Here is a 21,856-nt window from a genome sequence, read left to right as displayed (position 1 = left end):
AGAAATCTATATCTACGCTCTTGGGGGAAAAAAGAGCAATTTTACAATCTGGCAATCCATCACCTACTCTGTTCCAGCAGCCACAAACCAGGCAAGATTTTGATACTGCCAGACTGATGCTTCTTGTTACAGTGTGATCTACACTGAGGTCCAACCGACTGCAAAACACTGGTGCCAACTCCCTTCTTGAAATAGCACTTTCAAGCCCTGTTTCTGTACTAAGCTTCTCTCAAAACACACATGAAAGCAGCTGTGTGCTTGTTCTTCTGGCTGAGACAAAAGAAGTAGACAGGGACTTCAGACTGGAGGTGTGACTGCCCCTCACTAATTCTGCTTTCCATTTTGCAAGCACTGGGTAATAACAGCAATCAGGCAGCTTGGCCCAATCACAGAATACAACTAAACCAAGCATATCAGATTCCTTTCAACTTCTTTTCCAGATTTAGGCTCCTCTGCATCTCCAGTGTGTGCAAGTGAAAGGGCTTGAAGCCTGAATTTGTAATTCCCCTTAAAAAAGCCAACCAAAGCCAACCAATCATTAAACCAACTGACATTAAAGTTTCAAGAGTCAATCACAGATGCTTGACTGCAAATTTCTAACTGACCATAACTTATTCTACTTAAAAAGGAACGAAACCTGATCTTGTCTCTTAAATAAGAAACATCAATATCATGGTTTGGGTTTGCCATGCAGTTCAGTGGGACAAAAACTAAAAAAAAAAAACAAAACAAAACAACATAACTAGAAAACCTCAAAACAGTGTGAGAACAAAATGAAGTGAAAAAATCTTGAATTAGTTTCTCTTTCAGAAATTTACCAATCTCTGTATATAATACAATGGGAAATGCAATTGGACAGAAAAATGTTGGAAATAATAATATTTTGCTGGTTTACAGTATGACTCTTTTGATTTCTCAGAAAAGAGCAGCTCTTTGCAATTGTTTCTTCCCAGCAGTTTAGCATTGCAGAAAGCAGTTATATTTACCCAAGAGGTTAATAATCCCTTCGTTATACGCAGCGAACAGTCTAATGGCATCTTTGAAGAGAAGCATGAAGGCAGCATTAATGACACCATTTGTAAGTTCATTGCTATTGACCTAGGAAGATCAGAAAAAAGTTAATTTAACTGAATTGATCCCTTATTGAAAAAACTTCTAGTTGAACACGGGTATCCTATCCCAAGGCACCTTTTCCAGTCATCTCACTGGTTATTAGTGGAAAATAGCAGCCCAGCAAATCAACACAGGATCTCTGAGCACAGAATTAAATCAAATAATTTTGGCAGACATTTTTGTTGACTAATATCTATGTTAACAAATGTAACTAAAAGACAGAGGGCAGAAATAATCAATTACATGAACAAAAAAAAAAATCTTACACAATAAACAACACTAATTCAGCACAAAGCACCCTCTCCAGTGGTTACCCTGCTTCCTTTTTCTCGTTTCTTGGGAGTATGTCAATGACCAAAATTATTTGTACTCCAAGCTGTGCAGGTGACATTGACACAAAAGGATGAACATGGAAGTTTAAGACCTTTAATCTTGCCCTATTTTACAAGCCTCTGCAGGTTCCCAGTACATTAAGACATGTACGTGCCGCTGAACTTACGTTGAAGTCAAGAAGTGCATCCATCTGATTTTGAATAATCGGTACAGTTTTTAGGAGCTTTTCTGTGCTCATTGTTCTCATCACTCCATCAGCCCTGTTGTGCAAAACAAAAGAGAATCCTTCACCTGAATTTTGAATACAATTGTTAATGAGCAACAAAATGCAGAAAATTAAAATAGGGCATCACAGAAAACATTTATATCATGGCCATTCAAAGCAGGTGTTTTGATGCTGAGGAATGCTGTCCAGCAACAATTTTTATATGGCCAAAATATGACTCCAAGATCAATTTTTATCCTGAGGAGATGAAACTGATAGTGCTCAGAAACTTAGCAGAGCTACAATGCAACAAGGTCATCAAAGAGTACTATGAAGGTTATTTCTGAAGCAAATTTTTATCTCCGCTTTTCCCAATCAACTGATTGGAAACTGATTGTTTCATGTCTGTTTGGATGATTTTCTTTCCAACTAAAAGCAGTAAGAAAGAATAAATAAATGTGGCAATGTATTTGTCAAGCTTTTTCAGAAAGCTTATTGAGACTACATGACACTTCCTTTTAACGGCTGACTACCAACATTTGGCTGTTTATTAATTGTCCAGATTAAATGGACAAAGTCTAAAAATATTCAGGAAAAGCAACAATTGAGGAAGAGATTGAGTCACCTCAGTGACAAGAAACAACTCTTATGTGAGATAAGTCCTCCCAAAACCAGCAGCTGCCCCAAAGTTAACGTGGCAGGGCATGGCCCACAGCCCTCAAGAAACACTGAGGGGTGGAAAAGGGAGATTGCTGCCACCAGAACAGTTATTCCTGCTGGCTCACAGATGCTCTGGGCTAAATAATTCACCTCATTTTGCCTAAAACACCTGATTTTCAAGCAGTTGTGTAACTCTCTGGTGTAACTGCAGCCACCTGACCATGCACACATCCTGTAGGAGGAAAAGGCTGAGTGTTTTCTGCTGTGGGGACTCCAGCCATCTCTAAAAGCAGAAACAGTGAAAGGAACCCAAAAGCTCCCCTTAGATTTTACCATCACATTTTTCAAAATAAAGTGAACTGTACAGTATTAGCAAAGAGGCATATGGGATTTGGACAGTCTTCTTGGGCCAATTTTAGCTTTTTAACACTAATGTGAGATACCATTAGGCAGCCCACTACTGCCCTTAACTCACTCAGAAGTTTTAGGTTGAGATTTTTGTGAGTTCATTAAGACAAAGTAACTTTGTGATGTACCGTGGAAGATTTGTCCAAATTTCTACTTTTTTTGATATATACTTTGATACATACTATTTTCATTTCTTTAAACATTAATACTTTAATATAAAGAAGCAAAATTACAACAACTGAAGCAAAAAAAAAATTTGTATAATGCCTAATTGGGCAGTTGAGGCTTTGTGCATGATGTGAAGTATCCAACGGAGAAAAGCAGACGCTACTGTCTACTGAGTCTACTAAGGAGCCAACATCGGTATTTTCTACTTGAATTACAGGACATGAGACAAAACCTCAAGATAAGTAAACCAAAAATGCAATCCTTACCCTCTTTTTACTTTTGTGAAGTCAAAAGCCACTTGTCTATAGGAAACTGCCTTTTCATTCAGATACCTGCTATACCGTCTGATAAACGTTGACATGTCATAGCCTAAAAAACAAGTTTCAGAAGTTTATTACTTACCCAGTCAAAGAACAAGAACCTTATTCCAAATAAAAGGCAAGATATTTACTCAAGACAGTTTCATTGTATTTTTGCCTTATTTTGTATAGTTAATCTGTGTTATGAAGAACTACGTGCGTCGTTGTATTCACCATGCAAATCAAACGGGCAATACCACAAATATCTAGAAGACCTAAACTACACAGAAGTGTACATTTCACTTCCTAAGGGAATGACTTCCAAAAGCAAACCAAACTATTTTATACAACTTGTCTCATACTGCAATTACTACCAAAAAATTACAAGATGCACTCAAAGATGTTTCCATCAACTCTACAACACACTTTCCAATTTACAACTGAATAGAAAAAAATAAAGGCATTGAAGGAAACATTAAGACATGACAGAATTTTTTTTATGTAAATACAGTGGCAATAGGAAATATTTTGGTAACTGGCAGACTACAGAAGACCACAAAAAAAGATCTGTCCATAATCTATACCGAGCCATGGAAGTTAAGACTGAATAAAATGAGGCAATTTGGTAGACCCTTGGTTATCACTGGGAAGGTTTCTGTGCCCAGGCAAACACTCTGTGTGCCTGTTTTAGTGCACTTGTGGCAAAAGTTAGAAGCAATGATATACAAATTATAGTAGAAAATAGGAAGCCACCTCAGGAGGAAAAAAAACCCCACAAAACCAACAGCCAAACGCATGATCAGAACTGCACTGAACTGCAGCGTAACAACTGGGAGGGGTATTTCAGTTAAAAAGTCTGAACCACAGAGAAACTTATTTGCCCACAGAATTAGTCTCAAAGATAGATGGAATGGTCCATGAACAATTTCCCAAAGTTATTTTTTTATTTTAGACACAGATCTTGCCCCACTGACATGCTGTATCTGATGTACATACAACACATTTTTTGAAGTGTAACTTACTAATCAAAATCTACCTCTCCAAATAGATAAGTCTCTTCAGAAATAGGAGAAATATGAAGTCAGATCTGCTTCGCTTAGAAAGTCAGAAGCATTTATAAGCCTGTTCTAAAAGATACAACAAATTTCTCCAGCTTCTGCCACGCCACAGCAGCATTTTAAACTAAGAAATGCAGTCTTGAGTAAAAGAGACAGAAAAATTACTTATTAAATAACACAGTCCGTTAGAGTTACCGAGTTGCATTTAGTGCACACTACTAACTTTGAATGAAAAAGACACCTTACCTTGCAATCCACTTTTGTCTAGGAAATTGCTCAAATTAAACAATGTGTTTCTGGACGCCAGATACTGGATAAAACGCTAGACGAAAAGAAAAATGTGAATGCTTTAACTATAATACCCATGAGCTGGAACTGAGGTAGCAGTACTAGAAACTCTTGATATCCAACCTATGAAATTCAGCTTTTATTTCTTAAGACTGGTTTCAAATCTGGACACTATTACAAAAACTCGGATAAAATTTTTAAACAAAGCTAGTTATTTTTTACGTAAAAATCTGTGAACAAATCTGTCTCACAGATATTACAGGATGGCCTCTGAAAAAATTTGTTTCTTTTAAGACAGAATATGAAACTGGAAACTTCTGAAAAAATGCCCCTAAATATGTTCTTGTTTTACATGCTCACAATTGTTTCAACTTCAATTTTATAAGTTGATTACATTTTAGCAATTAGCCAAAGCATCTTTGCTCAGCATACAATTGCAATAGTGCTTAGAGTAAATATGAAAATAAGTTGATATAAAGGTTAGTTTGCTTGTAAATAAAATGTTAAGCAAACATAAGAATTCACATAAAACACTGAGTATCACGCCCAGAACATCTCATTAATTACACCATAATTCTAACTTATGTTTTACAAAATGAATGATGCTCTTTTCATCTTGTAAAGGCACATTTCAGATCACTGGCACCACATCTTAATCTAGTAGGAAAAATAATTTTGTCTTGTGAACCATTGTATCGAGAGCTGCTACAAAAATAAACCAATCGTTCACTTGGAATAACATTTTGACAGAGGCAAAAATAGTTCTGATTAGCGTAACGTGTCCTACTGAATTATTTTCATTAGCATAAATGCACAGGTTATATAGAAAAAGACTGGAGAAGAGTAAAGGCACTCAGTACTTAGCTATACATTAATTAAGCAAAAGCTAGAGGACCAATCATTTCTCAGTTGGTGTTTTTTTAAAAAAGGAATTTATAGATTCTCTACACATTTCTAGACACTTTCATAACTGCTCGATTTCCATGTTCATTGTTGAAATACTATTTCTAGCTGTGAAAAGTTTCATCTTGAGCAGCAATCTTACCCTTGTTACTTCTGTAACATATTTGGCAAGTAAAATTTGTTTGGCAGTTTTAGTCTTAAAAGGGAAAGCATTTCAGAAAGTGGTCCCATTAAATACCTTTAATTATTATGAAGTGTATTGGTATCAGTTTAAGATGTATATGACTGAGAAAGCGCAAGCACGGCAAAATTATACAGACTCTTTTGGAAAGTGTCAATTATCCCAGTGATAATTCTTCAAGTGAACATGAGAAGTTTGCCCTCTTGTGGCTTACGTGGCTTCAAGGAATAGCTTTTAACCAAGACCAGAAATACTCTGCAGCTAACCCGCAGGAGAAACCAGTGTATGTGTATTTAAAAAAAACAAAACAAAAAACAACCAAAACCAACCAACCCCCCCAAAACCCCAAACCACACAACAACTTAACCCCCTGCCACAACCCAGCCAGAGGAAACAGTTGCACAACCCGTAAGAACTCTGAATGCAGTCTGAAATGAAAAATTTTCCTCCTCTTTACAAAATTTACTTGTAATTTTCTCAAGCTATACCTCTTCATTCCAAAATTCAGAGAGCTCACATTGCACTGACTGTTTGCAGTAAAAGTGAATGTTTACAAACACTTTCTAAGAACCCTTAGAAGTATAGTTTTGACTTTTTAAATAGAGAAAATTCAAGCTGCTGCTACACTTGGCTTGGCATTTCAAAGAATAAGTCCCCATAGGAATTAAAGTTGTGGAATAAAACAAGCTTATTCCTTTTTTTGTAAATTGGGGTTTTGTTTGTTTCATTATTCTATAGTAGTTGGTGTTAAATAGATGCTCACAGGCACATATTTGTCTTCACTGGAAAAGGGTAGAGGGTGACAGGGACAAGAGGAAACGGGCACAAACTTGAACATAAGAAGTTCCATCTAAACATGAGGAAGAACGTCTTCACTTTAGGGTTGGTAGAGCACTGGAACAGGCTGCCCAGAGAGGTGGTGGAGTCTCCGTCTCTGGAGATGTTCAAAACCCTACTGGACACATTCCTGTGCAACCTGCTCTGGGTGGACCTGCTTTGGCAGGGGGGTTGGACTAGATGATCTCCAGAGATCCCTTCCAACCCCATATCATTCTATGATAGGGGAACCGTTTCAGAATCAAGTTATCTGGGAGAAGAGACCACGCAGATTAGCTAGAACATGAACCTAAAAATGCTTTCACTTTCAGCATTCAGAATCCCACTGCAGATAATTTGTTGGTTTTGTTTGGTTTATATTGTTACAATAACACCACAGAAAAAAGTACCTTCAGCATTCAAGACACTTTTGATTCTAAAATTACAAACTGTAAGGTAGAAATAAACTAAGTAGACAAATATGAGACCTACGTTCATGCAGGTAGATACAAAAAGGTAAAAATAAATATTGTGTTACAAAGATAATTAGTGGAAGAATTTAGCTGACATTGATAGAAATGAAGTGCTGTAACTGTTCTCAGACAAAGGATTTTTTGTATTACCTCATTTCCATACACCATTAGATGATGGGTTGTGATGAGAGATTTGAAGACCACTACCCAGCTACTGTTGGTCGTTCTTTCAAACAAACTGTCTGCCAGTTGGGGGATGTTCACATTCATCTCATTTGTGCACTGGATTAAGTCTGCAAGAGAGAAATTTTTGTTATTATGCCAAGTTCCGTGAAGGAAGATCAATAACGTATAAAAAAAAAAAATCTCTCATTTTATGTAGCAATATTTTCTATTGAAACCAAGGGGCTTCCCAGTAAAATAAATAATTTCTTGAAAAGCACTAGAACCCTGTAATACAAACTCCAGTCTGCTCACTGCCAAGAATTCCAGGTCCTCAATTGCTTTCATAGTCCTTAGAAGGACCTGGAATAGAAGTACCATAACGACTTACACTATCTCTGACTAACAACTCCCAGCTTTCAAACATCTAAAGCATTAAATAGCAAAATAACTCTTACATGCTGCTATTTAATCAAGCTTTACTGGAAGATTATGACTGGAATTAACTGTAACCTCAGATTTCTAGCCTCTTAATGGACCAGTAAGCCCTTCTAGACATTGGCTCAGTGTGAGTAATAAAAAATTCAAACGCTGCTTAGTCTTGATACAAAGCAATCAACACCTTCAAAAGGGCAGAGGAAATGTTAAGTGAAAAAATGAGCCTCTAGCTACAACACCAGAAGCTGCCAGGTGAATGTTGTTAAAAAAAAGTGGGTTGGTAACTGAAAAGATGGTCAGGAGCACAGCAAAACCTGAGGGTGGCTGCCTAACACAAAGCTATCCAGCTCTTGTTCAACCTGGACTTCTAGTAGACAAGATCTAGAGACTCCTCAAATAGTTGAGAAGTTACCCTCTCTATCTTTCTTCTAGATTTACTACTCTCACAATTGTGTAACCACAAGGAGCCATACTGACAATGCAACTGATATAATAATATATAATAGTCCCATAATTTATTTCCAAATGCCAGGGAAGGAAGCGGCTACTTAAGACCATGATGCTATAGTGACAAATACAGCAGAGGGAACTATATCACCATCCAAAGGTGATATAACGCAGCTCGCTACCTTCACTTAATGCAACATAGTACTGATGACACAATCACAGAATCATCTAGGTTGGAAGGGACCTTAAAGATCATCTAGTCCAATCATCAACATTAATAAAAAAAGCCCCACCACTAAACCATGTCACTAAACCATCACTAAACCACTAAGCTCTAGGTCAACCTGTCTTTTAAATACCTCCAGGGATGGTGCCTCAACCACTTCCCTGGGCAGCCCATCCCAAGGCTTAATAACCCTTTCCACATAAAAATTTTTCCTAATACCCAATCTGAACCTCCCTTGGTGCAACTTGAGGCCATTTCCTCTTGTCCTATCGCCTGTGACTTGTGAGAAGAGACCGACCCCCATCTCTCTACAATCTCCTTTCAGGGAGTTATAGAGAGTGAGGTGGTCTCCCCTCAGCCTCCTTGTCTCCAGGCTGAACAACCCCAGCCCCCTCAGCCTCTCCTCATAAGACTTGTTGTCCAGACCCCTCACCAGCTTCTTTGCCCTTCTCTGGTAGGTACTACTATTCACACCCTAAAAATAAAATAGTAATTTTTACTGAATCTGCCAGCTCTGCCAAAAGCCATAGCTCAAGAAGGATCAAGACTTGAGCAAGCCCAGTGCTTGCCTGCCTATGGGCTACTAAGGCTAACCAGAACCATCCTTTTAATCTGGAGGCAAATATTTAGCCTGTGAAGACAGTTTTATATGCTGTTATGAACAATCATTCATCACATAATACCCAATCTGAACCTCCCTTGGTGCAACTTGAGGCCATTTCCTCTTGTCCTATTGCCTGTGACTTGGGAGAAGAGACCAACCCCTGCCTCTCTACACCCTCCTTTCAGGTAGTTATAGAGAGTGAGGTGGTCTCCCCTCAGCCTCCTTGTCTCCAGGCTGAACAACCCCAGCCCCCTCAGCCTCTCCTCATAAGACTTGTTGTCCAGACCCCTCACCAGCTTCTTTGCCCTTCTCTGGTAGGTACTACTATTCACACCCTAAAAATAAAATAGTAATTTTTACTGAATCTGCCAGCTCCCCTCACCAGCTTCGTTGCCCTTCTCTGGTAGGTACTACTATTCCCACCCTGAAAATAAAATAGTAATTTTCACTGAATCTGCCAGCCCTGCCAAAAGCCATAGCTCAAGAAGGATCAAGACTTGAGTAAGCCCAGTGCCTGCCTATGGGCTACTAAGGCTAACCAGAAACATCCCTTTAATCTGAAGGCAAATATTTAACCTGTGAAGACAGTTTTATATGCTGCTATGAACAATCATTCATCACGAAGGACCCCTAAAAGAGAGGACCCTCCTTCAGCCAGAGAAGCAGGTAAACACAGCTATCACAAACTCAGAACTAGCACAGTCAGAACTGAAAAAGCTGCTATTTATAAGTTTAAGTATTAAAGGAAGCAAGCAGGAAATGATTTCTACATTCAAAATGTAACGAGATGGAGAGATTAGCCATTCCTTTATCTACAAGTAAAACTATGATGACTACAGGCATTCATGACCTCATTTTTAAGTCACGGTTATCTATTATTGGATGATGATTTGGGGCTGTTAAGACAATGGTAGGATATTAGTCAGCAAAGAACATGCTCTGAACTGGATCATTAAAACCAAGCCCTGAAGCTTCTTGATCTTCAGGTCTTCCCACCTCAGTAATAACAGAAAGAGTTTCGTGCGGGGCTATCTGGCAGGAACACACATTAAATATAAAGGCACATGCATCACTGGATGTCAAGTCACACATTTTAGCATAAGATGTGCAAGTGAGTATCAGAAAGTGAGAACTTTGATTCCTAAATGCAACATTTGCCAACTAGTCAACAGTAACAAAGAAATAATTGCCACTTGAAAACCCACTATCTGAAATGACTAAAAAAGTTGTATCTATTTGAGATGATATTTTGTGCTGGAAGAAATGTTTCTTGAAATGCCACTGGACTTTCAAATCCTGTTTTGGTATCTGTTGCAGTGTGTAGAAGAAAACAGGCTCTGTAACCCAGCAGAAAATCATCCCTCACAGAAGTGATGATTGTTTACGTGAAAAGCATATGAATGAAGTTGGGGGCTGGGGGGAGAGAGGGCAGGAACATCAGGGAGGAGAACTAGTAGCCAACTGGGAGAGAACACAAGCAAGAACAGAAGAGCACAGGCGAGTCCAGCCTGGAATGGAAGGAAGCAAATTGGCAAATAAAAACAGGGAAAGAGTCACTGAAATAGCTCAGTTACTACAGACAAAGTTTAGCAAAACATGAAGTTTCTTTCTCTACGAAATGCAGATTGAACAACACAGACGTTTAACTATCTGCTATATCCCAATATCCCAAAGTGCTTACACATCACATACAGTTCAGAAAAGTTACATCTACCTAAAAGCCTCGTGCTAATTAGGTAGAAAAATATTTGGCCAGTTAAACTCAAATGAGATCAGCAATTTTGTGCTAACCATAGTGTGAGCAGCAGAGCACAGACACAGCAGAAGAGAAGACAGTACCCTGCATCCCACACCGCCTGCTCGGGAAGACTGTCACAACCAGTGTTCTTGCTTATTTATCCTATTCCTCCAGACACCCTTCATTAAGGGAGAGGAACAGATCTATAATTATTTTCACATCCTACACCTTACACAACTCGTCTCACACCCACCTAGGAAAATACTAGCGACGTATTTTGAAACTTAAGTGCCCAAAGCAACAATATCTCAAGACTGCTGGTTACGGGGTATGGGATGAGCAATACAGCAGGCAGGTATATTATATATACTAAGGGGAATAGATTTAACCTTAGAAAAGAAAAAATAATATAAACAAACAAAAATATCAAGGAAAAAAAAAATAGGATAACCCTTGGTGAAACTGATGACTTTCATCTTTTAATTTCTTGTCACAGGAAAGAAGGAGCAGGATTGAATACTTTTCCCTGTAATAGTACAGAAAGGAAAGTCACTCTTTCTACTCTACTCTCGACAGAACAAGAGGGAACAGCTTCAAGCTCCAACAGGGTAGGTTTATACTAAACATTAGCAAGGAATTTTTCACAGAACGAGTGGTTTGACATTGGAACAGGCTGCCCAGGGAGGTGGTTGAGTCACCATCCCTGGCTGTGTTTAAGGGACATTTAGATGCGGTACTGAGGGATATGGTGTAGGGGAGGACTTTGTAGAGTAGGGGAGATGGTTGGACTCGATGATCCCAAGGGTGTCTTCCAACCTGAATGATTCTATGATTCTACTGACCATCTGCATTAATGCCCACAGCACCTCACGGCTGGAAGAAACCCTCCTGGGAAGTACAAACCACCTTCCCACCTCTGCACTAAAACTTCCAAAGCATAAGACAGCATAATCATAGAATCACAGAATTGTTCAAGTTGGAAGGGACCTTAGACATCCTCGAGTTCCAACCCCCCTGCCACGGGCAGGGACAAATCCACTAGAAAATAGATATAATAAAGATATTAAATAACAAACACTGATGATTGTTTCAAAGAAGGCAACAATTAGCAACAAGAATTTTAAGCTTCCAGCTTGCAGCTGTCTGGGAGAGCTCTATCAGGCTTAGAGAGCAAGGAATGGAGTCACAACCATGGACGTAGCTGGAGACAACCCCAAGAAAGGCCACTAGGATGGGCCCGGTTTAGAGCGCACGATGCACGAGAAGCGGTTAGAGCAGGTGGGTTTATTCCATCTGCAGAACAGAAGGGTAAAAGCAGGGAGGGGGAACATAAGCACTATCTTCACAGCCAGATGTTTCTTAGAAGTTCACAGCGAAAGGAGGAGAGGCAACAGACGTGCTGCAACAAGGGAAATTCTTATCAGATGAAGAAATTAAAAAACCTTCACGATGAAAGTGGTCAGGCACTAGAGCCTCTAAGCAACAACATCTTTTAACGCTTGACATGGTTTAAGCAGGAGGTTGATTTGAGGAACTTTTGTGGTCCCTTCCAATATAAAGTAACCTCACAATTGTATGTACTGTCTGTGGAAAGAGAATGAGACAATGGAGGCAGGCAAAACCAGAGAACTGACTTACAAATAAGTTAAAGTCTAAAAGAGTAGTCCAACAGGAGTACATTTCTAAATATTTCAAAACCTTAGTCCTATTATTAACTATACAATAATAATTGTTATTATCAATCAAGCGATTGAGAAGACTTATGTTTTGAAAAACTCTACTTGTCTACCTACACTAAATCACATACCACATTTCAGCAGAGATGTCAAAACTAGATTTTCCTAAAAAAAAAAGTTGTTGTTTGTTTTTAAATAAACTAAACCTTTTTTTTTAATAACAGTTACATTTTTTTACCGCTAAACGACTTTCACATAATTCATTTCTGTTTGGGATTATGGCTTTTTTCCAACAAAGGAAAGATTTTGCAAGGAATCTTAAGAAAGGTCTGGTCTGCAGACATTTCAGTAACGTTGAAGATTTACAATTGCACCTGTACGAAGGCGTTCTCTTGCCTAATCCTGCTGAAGTGAACTAGTACGAAACCTGCAGTAAAATACTGTGTAATACTCTGGCTCAGAAAAAGGATATTTGTACTCCCAACATTTACAGTCTTTACAACTGTTCAGGCTTCATTATGGGAAAGAACCAAATGATTTGGTGTTTCACACAACTGATAGTTATTAGGTCAGAGAAGTGTAAAGGCAAAAAGTCCAGTAAAACTACAGCAAGACTGAAGATTCACAACCGAGAATCAAGAAGCAATCACGTACACAAAGCAGCTACTAAAAGGCTGAGATGTTGAGTTGAAGGACAGCATCTACCCCACACCAGGCGTGCAGATGGGGATCAGCCAGCCCATGGCAAGTGATGATATGATTCTTGACCCATAGCAAACAGGAGATGGTCAGGCCACAAAGTGACATATCACAGACATCAGCCACATCTGTGGGACATCTCTGGGACATCTCTTGTCCCTCTTGTTGGCTTTCAACACATGCCCAGGACTTAACTCCTCGGGCAGAACCTCCTCCTGCACTGAGCAGCCTCCTAAGACAAAGCCCTGAGAAATTAGTTTACACCCCCACAAAAAGAACCATCAAGTTCAGCTGAACACATTTTTATGAATTTCTTTCCAGAATCTTACCCATATCAATTTGCTATAAGATTATAAAAATGTTGCTTGAAAATAGGGTTCACTAACTCAGACTGCATCATTTGCAGTAAATTAAAGAGGAAACTGAACACAAGCCAGAATGATGTACTTCACATACTGATTATTTCCAATGGTCTATCTGTATCTCTATTTTGAGCATTGTTTCTACTCATAAGTATCAACCTGAAAATATTTACAAGAACCAGACCTTCCAGGCCAGAAATTGTGCCTCACATCTCAAGTTGCTCCAGAATAGTTGAAGCAACTGTAACAGATTTCCATCTTGCTAATTGTTGCTTCTTCATCTATCATATCAAAGATGCTATCTAGAGTGAACACATAATTGGTTAAATTCTCCAACATGCAGACACGTGTTTTGTTTTTTATAACGCGAGACAGAATGCATCAGTAAGCAGGTAACTGAACTATTGATTATTCAACATTAGCAGGCACACACAGTGCCAAGAGTTAAACACATTGACTAGGGGCCTGGAGCATCTATCTCTCTCAGGAGGAAATGTTGAGGGACTTGGGTCTTTTTAGTCTGGAGAATACTGAGGGGAGATCTGATCAACACCTATAAATACTTAAAGGGAGGGTGTCAAGAAGAAGGGCCAGTCTTTTTCAGTGGTGCCCAGTGACAGGCACAAGAGAAAACGGGCACAAACTTGTACATAAGAAGTTCCATCTAAACATGAGGAGGAACTTCTTCACCTTGAGGGTGGCAGAGCCCTGGAACAGGCCGCCCAGAGGGTGGTGGAGTCTCCATCTCTGGAGACATTCAAAACCCACCTGTGCAACCTGCTCTGGCTGGACCTGCTTTGGCAGGGGGGTTAGATTGGATGATCTCCAGAGATCCCTTCCAACCCCATACCATTCTGTGATTCTGAAATATTATATTCTTCATTAAAAAAAGAGAAAAAACAAACAAACCCCAACAAACCACCAAAATAATAAAGGGAGAGTAAGGTAAATGACATTCCAGTTGGTCAATTTCCTCAGATAGAGATGAAATTCAGATGATGCAGATATACATTCCCTTACATATTCCCTCAGAGAGAAATGAAATTCAGATGAAATCAACCCCTCATAATAAGTTTTGGCTAAACAACAAATAGCTTGGAAGTGCTGAGCTGCTCTGCCCAGGAAGTCACCTGCCCATTCCCTGCATCTTGTTAAATCTGAATTTATGTTTGCTAAAACAACTAAGGACATGAGATGATTTCAGCGCAAGATTCAGCATCTGAGCTTGCCCAGGACAAAACTGCTGCGAAATAAGTTTTTTTAAACACTTATGTGGAAATTACTTGAGAACAGAAATTATTCTGGACTACATACTGTCTTCTTAAATTGAGAAGCTAGAGCAGAATGAGTGATCTCTGGAACAGCACCTCCAAGTGATAGTTGCAATGAAGGAGCTCGTTTCCCCTGTGTTGATGAAAAAAAAGTGAAGCAAAAACATGGGAATACATAGTTCTTCCAGATTGAAGATTTTTTTAATTCTGTTTGAAGACTAAATTTCGCCAGAATATGAGCACTTTGCTCTTCACTCACACATGTATGTGGATGCTGCAGTTTTATGAAGTTGACTGGAAAATTATTAGGAAACCAATAGTACAATCCTGGGAAGCAGCTCATATACAATATTTAGACTAACTACAACAAGAAAATAAACTAAGTCACAGGTCCTGTCAGAAACTCAAGAAGTTTGCACTGTAAAGATTATCCCAGTTTATTCTTGTTTTTAAAAAAAGCTATTTAAAAGAGAGCTCCACAAGATAAGCAGATCAGTTTAAACGACCCAATTTTCACACTGGCCCTATCCAGTGCGTGAGCGGCTTTGCTTGGACAGAATTTTTTCTTTTGCTCTCTGCTAGAGGTCCTACTGTTATAAAAACCTCAGTGTCCCCCAGAACAACTCCTCAATGGAGTCAAACCTGGGTTTGACATCCCCCCACCATCCCAGAAATCAGTGTCACCAATGCAGCATTGCGATTCAGTGTCAGGTTCAATATGGAAGTGGCCACCAGAACAACAAAAGGGGCAAAATTTGCCTTAAAGTATATTTTAACTTCAGAAACTAACAAACCCTAGAAGGACAAGGCATGATTAAGGACAGGCACATACACCTTCACCACATTGAACAAATATTTGATTTCTCCCAAGCCAACGTAAAATCAACATACAAAAGAGACTACGGATGATTAATCAAGTAAACCACATGCAAACAGCCTGAGCTTATATACTCAGAACAGGCACAATCTCAGCTCCAAGTCCAACAAGAGTCTCCAATTTATTCTGTGATCTTCCACAAACACGTTTACAAAGCTACGCCCAAAAACAAATCCTATATATGTATAGCTCTCTGATTATTTTTTTTTTTAAATATTATTAAAGTACCACCCTATTAAATTAAGCAAATAGCTAATTTAGTATCATTATGTTTGGGTAGCTGTGTACATTATATATCTCTGCTGTACCACAAAGTATTGTCAAAGCTTAAAGGTCATTCTGAATAGACTACACACTTTTCAGATAAATTCAATTCAAAGACAAGCAACATACTCTAATAAAAAGGATACATATACAATCAGACACAAATTTAAGCTTTCACAAAAAATTCTTAATACCCTCCCCTTCCAGAATAGTAAGAAACTAAATACTCCAAAAAAAACTACCAGAAGTTCAGCATACCAGGAAGAGAACTGAAATTACCCAACAAACTCTCTGAAGTTGCCAGGAAGGTCTCATTTGCCTTAACACTTCATCTTTTCTGAAGAGGATGAAAGCCAAAAATTCTTATTAGAATTTAAATACATATTGATGGATCCGAAGTAGAAGCCAAGTATGCATCAGATCAAGTTTACCTACATTTATAACTGAAGCCAAAACACACAGCAAACCCCTTTCTTTTTTAAATATAGAAGGAAACAGAAAACTTTTCTTGAATGAGTTCAGTAATTATTCTTAGGAAAATATGTCCACATAGAACACAATCCATTTAGACTATGGATTAGCTTTCAAACTGGAGAGATAACATGCCAGTGATTGACAACCCACTTGCAGGAGGGAACACTTGTGGCTGATCACTAATGGTGGAACACGGGCCAGTGTCTGTACTTAAGATAACTCTATTCAAGAGGCTGCATTTGCTTATGACCAATTCCCCTTTCACTTAAGGCCATTCAAAATTATTTTAGTAAAGTGCTTGAGCTAAAGATTTAAAAAGCTATCGATACAGGATTATTTTTTTCCCTTGAGGGGAACAGCTTCTCTGTAAGACATAGCATTCAAAGCTGAAACACTTTCATTTTTAATATACTTCTTAAAATCCTATACAGTAGGGAAAATTTTGATGTCTCCACTTAACAACTGAAACAAACAAAAAAAAGTGATATAGGTGTCCACTCTGCTAAGACTAAAGTTCAGATCCCTTTTCTAGCTGTCTCCATGTCAATTCATGTTGTTATACCACGTTCCAACTATGGCTGGGTCTCACTTTCTTAAGTTAATATTTCTTGCTCTACACAAATATTAGATGACTGGAACAGAGCAATAAATGTGATGTGTTCCCTCATTTGGTCAGCAATCTTAACTGAAATGCAAATATTGAATATAAACATCTGTCACACAGGTCCAGAGGTAAGGCATCACCCAGGGGTGGATGAGAACATTCGCAGAGACAGGACTGACCAATTTCAAAAATCACAAGCCAGCAAATTTGTGCCAAACTGGTTAACGATCTGAAGCAATAGGGTTTATACCTATAGGAAGTTTGCCACTAGACCCAAAAAAAAATCCCTCCTTTGATTCTGTGTTAGGAATAGTTACAGCAAACACTAGTGGTGGGGGAAAGTTTAATTTACTATTTCTAAAGAAATTTTATGGGTTCGGGATTAACTTCCCGATTAACCCCTCAAAACAGCTAACACAATCTGTGTACCCATGTTGATTTTAAATAGTCCCAACACAGGTTGTGGCACGGCACACACACAGGCCACATCTTTTCTCTCTAGCAGGACAGGAAAATTATTTTGCAATAGGGAAAATAGGCATTATTGACACAAAAAAAAACCAAACCAACCAAAGAGACCCTGGTTAAGTTAATGGAACATTTGACAGCAGTTCTCAAATGAAGCAGAAACTGAATTTAGGCACAAGTTGCAGCAGCTGCAAGGTTTTCCATGGTCATTTGCTGAACTAAAAATTTCATTGTAGCCTGGGTGGTCTGTGTGACGTTTAACATGAAAGATCAGAATTACCCAATCTCTCCATTATAGATTTTTTTTCCTCGTTGCATTGTTTTCTTGAAATTCCTGTAACAGATCCTTTTCCCACCTTGAATAGAAGGCAAGTTCCTTGTTTTCATATCCAATATAAAGCATCAAGAAGTATCAACTGGGTGCTGATGACAAGTATTTTAGATTACACTGGTTATTTTTTCCCCACTTACATTGACAAGCTGATTATGAAGATAACAAGCATTTAAGATATTTCTGAATCTAATCATATCCAGTTTCAACAAAATACATAGGACAAACCCCAAAACTAGAAATTACTTCACAAACACATACCAGTTTTATTTGAAAAGTTTATGAACTGTAAGCAAACCCCCTTGAAAACATTTATAGTACATTTAACATGTACTCTTCTTTAACATTTAAACACTAGAGGATCTGGCTGCACCATGAAAGGATTTTAGACACTTATAAAATAATCTTCCACCTCTTCCACAGGTTATATCCTTATTTGAATGTGGAAAATAGGATTAGAAAGTTCCTGGATGTTAATAGATAATTTCCATTAGAGAACCAAATAAGCTAAAAACAATAACCAAAGTAGTTTTGAACATGAATTCAAGCATGAAAAATTGACATTTTTTAAAATTGATTTCTTCCTCAGAGGTACACTTGGTAACTGCAAACAAAGCCTGTGCCAAAACAAAGAAACCCCAAACGGCAGAGCTACGTGATCATGCTAGAAAGAGAGAATGATGTTAAATTTCTGTCTGAGCCAACAAATGACATTTCATCTGAAGAAAGAATATCATAACCAGCACGTATTTGAAAACTGAGTGATACTTCAATGTTTTCACAAGTACCAGAAAATATCTACATTTGCAGTTTAAAACAAAATATGCTATAAACAATATTTGTTCTAAATCTACTTTTGTTTCTCTGCTGAATAAGCTCCTTTGTATCCAACTGCTTTACTAGAAAGAATTTTCTACTTCAAGTGGCTTCACTCAAGTCACGGCGAGAGGGGGGAAAAGAAAATCTGCACCACACGCTTCTTTAATAACAACAAAAATTCCAGTTGAAAACTCTTCCTCCGCATATAACTTTATTCTAAGAGCTAGATACACTGACTCAGGAAATAATTCATGGAAGAGTTAAAGAAATCCAAGACGACCCACTCTGTTCAGGTTTTTCTATGTTTAAAAAGGAATGTGATTTAATCTTATTTATATTAGATAAGCAGGATAAAAAAGGCAGAAGGCAGCTTTAATATAAAGTAGAATAACTTGTTGTACAGCCAACAATTTATATTTTCATTTCAGCAAGTTGCATCTTGTCTTTTTGTTCCAATTCAAATAAGACTATCATGTTCTCTCTCTTACCTAAAACTGCAATTTCTAATTGCACTTCTTACAAATTCCTTTAAATCTTTACCAGTAACCCTGTGAACTCAGCATTATTGCCTCAGGTATCTCTAACTGTATGGTAACTCTTTGACTAACCTTTTCTTCTTATGTTTGAGAACTGTAAAAAATTATTAAGATACTTTCTGTGCAAAATAAGAGTAAAAACAGGTTCAGCTGGACAACTGCTTCAATGAAGACTTCTCTAAGCAACATTAGGATTGTCTACTGAAAGTCATCAGCAAACAAAGCATCAATACATGAAAAAAATAAAGAAAAAGTTTTAAATAAGGGAAGCACAACTCAAAAAACAATTGGTAAAGTAAGTCACACTGATATTTTTATTATTCTTCTTCATCTTTCCCACATAGGTGTCAAGTTACCAGTTTGATCCACCATCCATAATCATTATTCAAAATTCTTTCCAGTGACAAATACTGTGGAAACAAGAAGTCTAAGTTACCTTTACAGAATCAATTCCTCAAGAAACACCAGAACACTTGCTTCCCAAATCATTTCTTACCTTTCAACTTGCTGAATACCCCCATCACACTTTAAACAATAACATTAGAATACTGCTAAATGTTGTCTCAACAGCTCCAGCCACATATTGTAAATACAATACTCTAATTTCAGCTACATTTGTCTCATTAATCCAGGAACAGTTACAGGCACAATGACACAAGCATAAGTGTACCGTGACAGCACGTAAACAAGTTAGAGGAGTTTAGAAACTGAATATAAGAACACCACCATCCTTCCTCTTATCTGCTCATCTAATCAGATACATTTCTCCTTGGAAGAAGTGACAGTTTTATGCTGTTCCCTTCATCGTGCAAACATCATCACGTTACACTGTCAGCATGAAAAGTTGCTGGTATTCTGTTAAGCTCAATTTAAGAAACCGAATTACCAGATCATCATAGCAGAATAAATAAAGTTATACAAACTCAGGCCCACAGAGTTATAAAATAATTCACGATGGCCAGAACCTCTGGAGACCATCTCCTCTGATCCCACATCTGAAACGGGTCGATTTTGACCCACCAGGTTTGCTAAGTTCCACTTAGCTAATGCAGAGTCGTGACTAAATTTACAGAGTTCTCAAAGACATCTGATTGCGGAACTAGTATCAGTGACAACTTGTTTTGTTCAGTTTTATGACTCAGAAAAGAAAACCAAAAAACTTTACTTGAGTGGTGGTGGAAATAGAGATCCTCTCCCTTTTTACATAAGGTAAAGGCTATCGAGCTCACAAGTGAACAGACTTAGAGGTAATGGATCTGGCTTATGTGGCCACCTCTACAATCTAACTCCTTCCTTCGATCCCCCAACATTTCTACTCTACCATAGCTGAATCTTGATGCAAGTTTAAACACATCATGTGAGTTAGTTGTTTAGACCAACACAAATTCACAAGAACAGGCCAGGACTGTTACACAAATAGTCTAGGAGAACCATCAACAGGTAAACAAGAGCGAGCCTCAAGTTACACTTTCCGAGTTCCTCAACTAACTATCCTTTATATTATTTCAAACATCAGATACTTGATTTTCAAAGCCCCTCATAGCTTAGGTTCAGCCTATCTCAACCACTATCCCATCGCAGAAATCAATAAAGTTTGGAAACGACCTGTTAACATGTAATTCCTCCATGTTAGACATAATTACCCATAGGATATATTTCCATGACAGTTCACTGACACCAAACAGGGTGGTCCCATTCCTGTCTCTACCTGCCAACAACCACACACTTCCACTGCTTATGCTGTGCCAGCACGGGTGTACTTCTCTCCAAACCATATTAATTTCTCAGAAAAGAAAAAAACAACAACTTAAGTGGTGGTGGGAAGATGGGGGACAACACACAGTGGGACACAACCCTGTGTAGTTTTTGGGTTTTCTTTTTTTTCAGTAGTCCCACAAGATAACAAATGGGTTACAAAAGACCAAATCTGGAAAAAGTCACTACAGAAGAGGAGATAATGACATGCAAAAGTAAGAAGAGGGAAAAGGGAAGTGGAAAAGTCCCACCTCTTTCAGCAATAATGAGCTATTATGTTATGCCACTGTCCAACTACAGTCATCTGCTGTTCTCCAAAGATGTCTGCCATGGCCTTCAGTGGTTACTCCCCATCTCCATAATTCTAAGTTTCCTTAGACCTGTCTCATATCCCAGAAGCCCCATGTTCTGGCGCAAACTAAAAAAAAAAAGGGAACTTCTTGTCTTTTTCAGTTGAGATGGAATATCTGCCCTCTGCATAAGTCATCAGCACAATGGAAAAAACACTATTCTCTGTTATCTGCTTTCTTAATAAAATAACTATTTTTCTTTCAACATTTCCCAACTACCCAGTCTTCTTAATTCAGCTGATCTTCTCTGGATTCTCTACAGTTTCATTCATTTATTTTATAATATAGTGCCCCAAGCTGGATAATGAAGCTCCTCACTGTCAAATATAATGGAAACTACTTTCTTTTTTGTAATATGTTCTTCTTTAGACATACTGAAGGATGCCCATCTTTCCTGCAGCCTCACATTAGTGGTTTACAATGTAAATGAAACAAGCCAAAGCCTCTTGTAGTGCTCCAACACGTTTAGAAAATCCTTTTATACTCAACTTTGACACCTCCCTTACCCATTCAGAACTTCACACTTGCAAGCATTCACAGCCTACTATTCCAATGTACCAGCATAATTTTGTCTTCTAAACTTGGTCTGAAGAGCAGCTGCAAACATTCCCAGGACAATGCTACTCTATTAACATGTGGTATATTCCAACATACCAGTTATTAATAAAAAGCATCATTAGAACCAGATACGTTCTTCACTTTAAATAACCTCCAATTTGACAGCAAAGTGACGTAAGGAGCCTGTATTGGAACAGTTCTCCCATGTACTACTTAGTTTAGGAGTCAGCAGAAAAAACCACACCAAAAAACCATACTTGTTACCTGCATCCATCGAGATCAGCTGTTGTAA

The 21,856-nt window shown here is 38.2% G+C and overlaps 1 protein-coding gene across 1 annotated transcript in view; it reads right to left on the bottom strand.

Annotated features, from left to right (window-relative positions):
• PICALM (phosphatidylinositol binding clathrin assembly protein) overlaps positions 1 to 21,856 on the bottom strand; it is a 107,932-nt gene that overhangs the window by 69,176 nt on the left and 16,900 nt on the right. The window contains exons 2-6 of the mRNA XM_014941548.1: positions 7,056 to 7,198; positions 4,491 to 4,566; positions 3,154 to 3,256; positions 1,613 to 1,706; positions 987 to 1,098 (exon numbers count right to left, since the gene is read on the bottom strand). Of these exons, the coding sequence (XP_014797034.1) occupies positions 987 to 1,098; positions 1,613 to 1,706; positions 3,154 to 3,256; positions 4,491 to 4,566; positions 7,056 to 7,198 (528 nt within the window). The remainder of the gene's footprint in view (positions 1 to 986; positions 1,099 to 1,612; positions 1,707 to 3,153; positions 3,257 to 4,490; positions 4,567 to 7,055; positions 7,199 to 21,856) is intronic.

The sequence above is a fragment of the Calidris pugnax genome, unplaced genomic scaffold, assembly GCF_001431845.1.
Source record: "Calidris pugnax isolate Ruff unplaced genomic scaffold, ASM143184v1 scaffold99, whole genome shotgun sequence".
Lineage (NCBI taxonomy): Eukaryota > Metazoa > Chordata > Aves > Charadriiformes > Scolopacidae > Calidris > Calidris pugnax.
The sequence above is the reverse complement of the archived record's forward strand: the minus strand, read 5'-3'. Positions and strand labels throughout refer to the sequence as shown.